Here is a 9,073-nt window from a genome sequence, read left to right as displayed (position 1 = left end):
TAATACCTCTATGCTCCCCTTGCATTATGACGTTTTAATCCATTAGGCAAGGATTGACACACATTTTCCTTGGCACCAACCCATATTCTCAATGCAAAGCTCAATCAATCAAGAAATTAATCTGTACAAAGCAACAACTCATGGATTGCAGCCCCAGTGGGAGCATAGCCACATCAACCCCTATCAACAGTCTCTTATATTTTACCTCCTTGGGAAATTATGGGTATTATCCATGCAATGCTTATTCTCCAAGGGGATGACTGACAGTGGCTTTTTTAGTTTGTTTTTTCTTTTCCTGCCTTTTGTTTCGGCAGTATGAGCACCGAAGTAAACCAGAGGTGTGCACAACTGGCGGACAACCAGATGGATTCTAGTCTCCCACTTAACTCCAGTCCCAATCCAGGAAGAGTTGGTTCTTAGAACATGGCCCCGCTCAATCGTCACCCTCATGAAACTATCACTGGAGGTAAGTGTGCGCCAGCAAAGTGTGGCGAAGGAAGCAGATGGTGCCTGGCTGCCGATTCGTATAGTGTCTGGGGTCTTAAAGGCTTGTGTTCAAACAAGCAGCCCTCTTTTTTTTTTTTAAACGTTTTATTAGGGGCTCATACAACTCTTATCACAGTCCATACACATACAAACATCAATTGTATAAAGCACATCTGTACATTCTTTGCCCTAATCATTTTCTTTTCTTTCTTTCTTTTTTTTCCCCTTTTCTTTTTTTACATTTTATTAGGGACTCATACAACTCTTATCACAATCCATACATATACATACATCAATTGTATAAAGCACATCCATACATTCCCCGCCCCAATCATTCTCAAAGCATTTGCTCTCCACTTAAGCCCTTTGCATCAGGTCCTCTTTTTCCCCTCCCTCCCTGCTCCCCCCTCCCTCATGTGCCCTTTGTAATTTATACATCGTTATTTTGTCATATCTTGCTCTATCCGGAGTCTCCCTTCCCCCCCCTTCTCTGCCGTCCCTCTCCCAGGGAGGAGGTCACATGTGGATCCCTGTAATCAGTTCCCCCTTTGCAACCCACTCACCCCTACACTCTCCCAGCATCGCCCCTCACACCCTTGGTCCTGAAGGTATCATCCACCCTGGAGTCCCTGTGCCTCCAGCCCTCATATGTACCCGTGTACAACCTCTGCCCTATCCAGCCCTGCAAGGTAGAATTCGGATCATGGTAGTTGGGGGGAAGAAGCATCCAGGATCTGGAGGAAAGCTGTGCTCTTCATCGGTACTACCTTGCACCCTGACTGACCTATCTCCTCCCCTAAACCCCTCTATGAGGGGATCTCCAGTGGCCGACACTTGGGCCTTGGGTCTCCACTCTGCACTTCCCCCTTCATTCAATGTGGTATATATACATACACACACACACACAGACACACATATTCTTTTTTTTTTTTTTTTGCATGATGCCTTATACCTGGTCCCTTTGGCACCTCGTGATCACACTGGCTGGTGTGCTTCTTCCATGTGGGCTTTTTTGCTTCTGAGCTAGATGGCCGCTTGTTTATCTTCAAGCCTTTAAGACCCCAGACACTACCTCTTTTGATAGCCGGGCACCATCAGCTTTCTTCACCACATTTGCTTATGCACCCATTTGTCTTCAGCAATCCTATCATGGAGGTGTGCAGTCAATGATATGATGATTTTTTGTTCTTTGATGCCTGATAACTGATCCCTTTGGGATCACTCGCTCACTCAGGCTGGTGTGTTCTTCCATGTGGGCTTTGTTGCTTCTGAGCTAGATGGCCGCTTGTTTATCTTCAACAAGCAGCCCTCTTACCTCTACGCGAGGCATCAAATGAGTCTGCGTGTAACAAGCACCCCAGCCTGTGCGATCCAAAGATAACAATAACAAATATAATGAAGGGGAAAGGTTCAGAGCTTAAATTGTGACCACGTTCAATGCGCAGGTGATGATGGAGGACAGTGGGGGCCCCCAATGCAGCTGCAGACCATCTAGTCAGATCAAGCCTCTGGCCACCAGACACACAGCTTTACTATAGACAGAGGTGACTGTAAACGTGATGGAGGATGGAACCATGGAATGATGCTTGGTCAGCTGGCCTCCCTCTTGACCCAACCTGAGTTTGCTCTAGGCTCAGGTATCTCTCACTTGTTTCAGGACAGATAATTTCTTCTCCGGCTTTTTCAATATTGGTAGTGGTCTTTTCTTTATTACTCTGTACTTGTATTTTTATCTTTATATTAGTTCCTTCTTGCCATTTTGTTTCTTGTTTGTTGGGTTTCCAGTGTGTGAAGCACACACAGAAGGCAGCGCAGAGAGACAATAACTGACACAGTGGTTTAGAAACAATGAATGCGGGGGGGGGGGGGGGAGCACCAAAGCTGACTGTGACGACGTACATACAAATCATCTATGAAGCGATTTAACCATGCAAGTGCGTGATGGTGTGTGAATCCTTTATCAAGGAAACTACTAAGGAGGGCTGTTTTGAAAAAGAAAGGGCTTGGGAGGGGTGTGAACGGTGGGCCTTCGATCCTCTCCGAAGACTATGTGTTCAACCATTCCAGTCAGGACATGGGCCTGCCTGCCCCCAAGCAGGCCCCGCTGTGGAGCTCACAGCTGATGTGCTTTGCTTGGCTGTGAACCAAAGAGGTTGGAAGTCCAAATCCACTGGAAGCACCTCCCAAGAAAGGCCTGGTCAGTTATTTCCAAAAAGCAGCCTCTGAGGTACAGCTCTGCTCTGTCCTGCAGGGCAGTGTGGAGAATCTGGAGCTGCCCGGATGGTCACTTGTTCTCGCTTTGTCCTAAGGCGCCAGAGGAAAGTGAGAAAGTGGGGGGGGGGGGGATGGCAAGACCCATTCCCAGGCAGTAAGTGATCCTTAGTCATCCTCTAGTCTCCCTGCTATCAATTGTGCTGCAAAAGGCTTTCAGTGGTCCCCAAAGTAGGGGACTCTGCTCCCTGGGGGTGCTGGACCAGTTCATGGAGGGGGGCTTCAAAAGCACAAACCTACCATTGATCTTGGATTACGAACTACAACGTTGTTTTGCTTTTGTGATTTTGGAAGGGTGAGCGAAGACAGGTGGTTTGGGGCCTGTCAATATGTTCACTCCTCCCCCGTCATGCAGTGGCACAGACCCGCGGCCGAGTTGCGGTCTCTCCGGCTCACACACACTTTCACAGTCTGAGGCGTCCAAGTCCTACCCCTACCCTCCCGCGTTCCCTGCTGATTACGTGTTCAGGTGACAGAGCACACCTGTCTCAGTGGGTAACACTACAAATGTCCTGTCACAACTGCCCACTCCCATTGCCCTTTGGGCATCCCAGGCTGTGGCATCTGTTTTCTCCTTTGGCACTGGGGTGCACTTGAGGTGGCCTGGTGGCCCTGTGGTTATGCATTGGGCTGCTAAGCGCACAGCCAGCAGTTCACACCCACCAGCTGCTCCAAGGGAGAGAACTGCACTCTGTCCAGAGTTCCCGTCTCGGGCCCACGGGAGAGCTCTCCTCTGCCCTGGAGGGTGGCTGTGAGTGGGAACTGACTCGGTGGCAGTGAGTTCGGCGTCGGTTTGGGCTGTACTGACACCCCAAACTTCCATTCTTTGCTACCATTCTTTGCAAGCATTTCAACACATTCAAGAAAAGTTAGGCTGGCCTGGCCTAACTTCAAGGCTTCCACAAGGAGACACCGACTGAATGCCACGAGTGACAGCCAGGCAGCACCCAGGTCTCCGCGCACCGTGCGGCAGAAGCACCATCGAAGGAAGCAAAGGCAAGTCCACACAAACCTAGCGCCCTGACTTGATCCCTAGTCATGGCCCTGTCCAGGGTTGCCAGGGCGGCAAGTCTTGGCGGGAACAGACATCATTTGACCTTGCAAGGCGAATGGGCTTGAGCTGCGGCCAACGCTCACCTGACAGCCCCGCCAGGGCTCCTTGCATGCAGAGTGTGTGTGTGTGTGTGTGTGTGTGTGTGTGTGTGTGTGTCAGGGGTGCCACACGCCATGGCCCTACCTGGAAACTCTGCATCTGCCTGCCTCATCCTTCTCCCAAGAAGCGGCTGGTGGGTCTGAACAGCCCGATGCTTTCCCAACAGGGTCACGAGCAGTGGTCCTCTAGGTACTAAGGAAGGAGTGGCGTGCTAAGTCCATGCCACAAGAGTTCATAACCAAGTTAATATTCAAAGCAATCACAATCATTTGACTCTACCTGAAATTCAAAACGGAATGGACAGTAAGCTTTTCAAGTCACTTAGGTCAGCACCCAGGGCACAGGCTCCCAGACTTACTGTGCCTATCGCCCTCTTCAGGGGGCTGGGAGAATAACTCTGCGCCATTCTGACAATTAAAAGTGTTTGTGCCACAGCCCATAATCCAGGCTTCTGCCTGTTCCCACACCCACCAGGGGGCGACATTGCCCCTGGGAAACGCCAGTCCACAGCAGTCCAGAGGGAGGTCCGGGTCTTGTTCTTCAAAGACATGATGTGAACATTAGATCCTTGGAGGTCTTCTGATCCAGGGCCCCCCGTACACCACTGATAAATCAGTTCAGGAGACATCAGAGAACATAATCCAAGGCCAGGCATCTCTTACATTTATTGGAGGATTTTTAGTTGGGGAGGAAAGATCACAGGCTTAAACAAGATAAAAGTTAAAAGAACAATTAATTGCAAATTATTACATAAGTCATTTAAGTCACAGCTAAAACCAATTTTTAAAAATGTTTTTAGTGCATTCTGAAGTTCCTAGTTTGGTAAATGAACACATTAAGTTACCGAATAGGGAAGGAAAACAAAGTTTACTGCTACAGAGTACAAGATCTTAATGTAATTAATTCAGCAGAGTCAAATAAACAGCTACAATTACTCAAAGCTGCTTTTGACACATATCAGGTAGATTAAACAAGAGTCTGGATTACTGTTAACACTGCACAAGTAACCAAAGGTAGCGAACCCAGCAATAGTAAAGCCTGATATTAAACAGTCTTCAAACAGTACAACCCAAACCCAAGAACAACCATCTACAGCTACGACTCTCCCATACAAAAGGAATGTACATGGATGGTAAGGAACAATAAATAAATAAAGTGACACGAGTGACTAATACTGTACCCGCCCCTTCCGAGCAGGAATACAGTCGACGAATAAAGGCTTGGAGGGCATTGTGCAGAAAACAAGGGGCAAAAACGCACTTCACTTCAGCAGAGTGCTCAGGCGCTCAGCTGACTCTCCTGCGCGGCGCCAGGAAGGCAGGGTTTCACACGGAGAGTGGTTTTCCCTACACCCTGAGTACGGAAACGTTATTTAAAAGAGGAAAGGGGGTGGGGGGGTGTTGCGTGGAATTTTCAACATGTCAAAATTCAAAACTGTAAAATGTAAAAGGATGTGCTGAGGACACGCGGCAGTCTGCCTGCTGGAGGAGGAGCTTCCCGAATAAGCACGGATCCAAGCAGACACTGGCGTCTGGCTCGCCCATGGGACAGATGGGCAGTGGAGCACTGGGCCACAGGCCCGAGAGCGCGCCCTTTCACGGGGTGCACTCAGGAGGCGGCTACGTTCTCCTGCCAGCAACCTAAGAGCCTTGCTGAAGGGAAGGGAGAGTATTCTGAATTGAACTGACTGGCATCAAATTTCTGGAAGGGTCAAAGGAATATGTTTCCAAGCAGAAAGATGTTACCACACCTATGAGGAGGCTTCAGAAAGTATGTGGGAAACTCCAGCAACTTCCCATTCCTCTTTTCCCACGGACTTGGTGAAGCCCTCTTGCATTGACTGAGTGGTAGCACTTCCATTAAATCACTGCAAAGGGGCAACAGATACTGTCATTTTCTCCGGTGATTTAAAAATGAAGCATTCCTTTCTAGAAATCAGGGGATATTCTCAAAATAAGCCTACGTCCAAAATACAAATGTAATTTAAACTTGACTTAGCGAATTGGAGCATATGAAATATCACGTTTCAGACTAAAACACAATGTTCTGAAGAAAACAAAAACCCTGTCGGGTGTCTTGCATGGCTCGGGGATGGGTCAGCAGAGCAGTGGGCTGAATGCCACTGGCAATCCTCCACCGTAACCACGGCAGGCAGCGGCCTGAGCCCAACGGCAGTGAGGGCTGCTCCCGGCGCAGAGCTGAGCCAGCCAGGCGACCGAGAGCGCCGTTGGAAACTGGCCCGCGTAGACTCTGCTCCATGAGAAGACATGCCGAGTAGCAGCTTGCCTCCGCGTCTCTCAGCCTGTCAACACTCGGCGTTTCCTCCGGGCCCTTGCCCAGAGCGGACACAACAGTGGCTGTGCTTGCTACTCCTGACCCGCCCTTCCAGCCAAGTGCGGCGGTGACACGTGGACGCGCCGCCGCGCAGCTCCCAGGAACACAAAGGAAACAAGGATATGGGGACACTTCACCTCAGAATGATGTTTGCCCGAGCAGAAAGCAACAGAAGCATCTCCAAGTACTAATAACGTTGTCACATTAGCTTAAAAGAAATTCCTAACTGTTTTGCTGTTGATCAAACATACATGTGACCAGGTTTTTAAACACAAGGTGATAGTTAATATATTTACTTTAAAAAAGCACTACAGTTCAGAATCCACTAGTGCATGTTCTAGTTAGCGAGGGCAAGCATTCCCGGCCCCGGATGACTGCCCATTCTGCATTGGCATCTCCTGCACGCCTCCCTTGTCAAACACTTGAGGGAACTGCAGCAAACAGACACTTGTTGAGACCTTGCTCTCTTTCTATGCTGCGGAGTTTTAAATATCCAAAGCTGAGCGTGTGCCCTCAGAAAATATTCTGATAGCTCTTGGCATTCTTCTTAAAAAGCAGACACCTGTCTCAGTATGAAACACACTCCTCTACCGTATTTATTCATTCAAAGTTATTTAAGTGTCCCGGTTCTCCGCCCCTCGACTCCCATGCTGTGTGCAGCCTCTAGAACAGTCGGTGCTCAGGAAAAAAGGAAATTTAAGGAAGCAAAATCCAAGTCCCTGCCCAAAGTGACTTACCGCAGATCGCAAAATTCCCCAGGGAAGAACCACACGCTCACACGATCACACCCAGTCAGGACCAGGACACAATCTTGCTCCTCTAACCGTGTCAGCTTGCAGTTTCTAAAGCAAAGCTATAGAAAATGCAAAGTCCAGAAAGACCATGGCAATAGAACACCCCCCCAAAAAAACCCCACATTTTTCTAGGAAAAACCTTGCTGGAAAGGGGGGTGAGGGGAAGGTGGGGGAAGAGGACTTAAGGAAAAATCCACAGTAAAAATGGTCACTGTTACTAGACCTCCCCAAAGTCATCTCCTTATTAATTTTCCAATCTTCAACAAGTTTCGCCACTTGAATGTTCATTTGGAGTGAGGGGACCCAAAATAGTGACACAGAAATGAAAGTGCTTACTCCACCCTCTCTACAGAGAACTTTCCTTGAAGCACCTCTTTCATCTGAACAGTGGGTAAAACACCAGAGGATAATACTGCCCCCGCGCTAGGTCACACGCACACAGACTCGGTCACCCCGAATGATCGGCAGCATTAGTAAATAATGTCACCTGATGACGGGCTGTGGAGACAGTCATCTACAGTGTCTGTAGAACCTAAAATACTAAGGAACATTTCTGGAGAGAAATGGTGTGGGGAACTGAAAACAGCTATGAAATCAAAGCAGGTTTTTAAAAACAGGACCCCCCAAAATCTTGCAGATGCATGAAGTTAGCTGCGGCTTTATTATGTGGTGTCAGATTAGTGATCTTGGGAGATGCTTGGCTTGCAGGAGCACGCCTGTTGCTCCACGCGCAGTTGCAGCGCTTTTCCCGTACCCTGTCCTCGGACACGGCGGGGTGCCGTTTCTAGCAGCACTAGGTGGATGCGGAGAGCACGCTAGGGGACCCTCATGTTGAGACCTCCCTTTCTAGACACGTCGTTAGGGTCTGCGCACAATACACGTGGACGGAAGAATAAATGAAGGTAGCATTGGAACGGAGATTACAAAAGTATGAACTATTTACACTGTGGAACACGCGCAGTTTAAAAAGCTCTATTTACTTTCCTCTCAAAGTGAATCAGCATTCTCTGTGCAAGTTTTACCCGGGCGTCCCTCTCAAACAGGTCATCAGCCCTACTGGGGTGACGCCTGCTCTGCCGCTTCCACGAGCCAGTCGAACAGAGGCTGGCATCGCTGCTCGGGGGCGGCCTTCTCCAGCCCTTCGTAGTATCTCAGCACGGCCTGCAGGACGTCGCCCACCTTCCAGCCTCTTTCTTGTAGTCGTTCCGAAAGCTAGGAGAAGGAAAGGTGTGCCAAACGCTCGTCACAAGCCATCTGAAGACAAGGCTTTCCTCTGTTTGTCACATCAGAGGACGCAAACAGCCTGTGGTTCCCAATTAAATGACAAGCCACCACCCCCGGCCCCAAATGAAGCATCCTTCCTCCCTGGCCTCCCTAACTACTCTTCTCCACGGAACGGCAATGACAAACTGTACCTACCCGAAAAGCCTGGCTGGGGGGGGCGGAGGATGCCTTTCTGCAGGAAACCCACGTCCTGACTGCAGGCATCTGCCACACGCCCAGGTCAGAGCATGAAGGACTTAAGGACCACGGCAAGTCTAATAAAAGGGTGAGAATCTTCCTTCTACAACATAAAGGGTGTGTGCCTGGAGGCGGGCTGGGGCGGTGGGTCTGGAAAATACACTCCTGACTCAACCGAAACAAGGCTTTCCAAGGCGAGCAAATGCTAGGTTCCAAACGTGGGGTGCGAGGGAAACACAGGTTCCCCTAACTCCGCTTCACCAATCAGAACGTGCCTTCACTCACTTGTTTTCCTTTTATTAAAAATCAATGAAATGCCTGTAACTGGAGAAGTGACGTTACTCCGAATGGCTCCTCTCTCCAGGCAAGTTGAACTCGTGCACAACTAGGGCGTGAGACACTCGTAGGGGCTTGGTGGGCGTCTCAGAAGCATGGAGGGAGCCCCGGGACCATCAGGAAAGGGGAACGAGGGTCCTGTCTGACAGGGCGGAGACCTTGACTGGAGGCAGAGCACTGGCCAGCTTCCTGGACCACGGAGGCCGGGGCCGAGGCCAAGGGGCCAACTGTTACTGAG

At 49.6% G+C, this 9,073-nt stretch overlaps 1 protein-coding gene across 4 annotated transcripts in view; it reads right to left on the bottom strand.

Annotated features, from left to right (window-relative positions):
• Positions 1 to 4,552: 4,552 nt before the first annotated feature.
• AKAP11 (A-kinase anchoring protein 11) overlaps positions 4,553 to 9,073 on the bottom strand; it is a 59,831-nt gene continuing 55,310 nt past the window's right edge. For 3 of the 4 annotated variants that reach the window (XM_075563027.1, XM_075563026.1, XM_075563028.1), the window contains exon 12: positions 4,553 to 8,250. In XM_075563027.1, the coding sequence (XP_075419142.1) occupies positions 8,092 to 8,250 (159 nt within the window). In that variant the 3' untranslated portion in view covers positions 4,553 to 8,091. The remainder of the gene's footprint in view (positions 8,251 to 9,073) is intronic. The other variant, XM_075563029.1, reaches the window with a different exon arrangement.

This window comes from Tenrec ecaudatus, chromosome 11, assembly GCF_050624435.1.
Source record: "Tenrec ecaudatus isolate mTenEca1 chromosome 11, mTenEca1.hap1, whole genome shotgun sequence".
Lineage (NCBI taxonomy): Eukaryota > Metazoa > Chordata > Mammalia > Afrosoricida > Tenrecidae > Tenrec > Tenrec ecaudatus.
The sequence above is the reverse complement of the archived record's forward strand: the minus strand, read 5'-3'. Positions and strand labels throughout refer to the sequence as shown.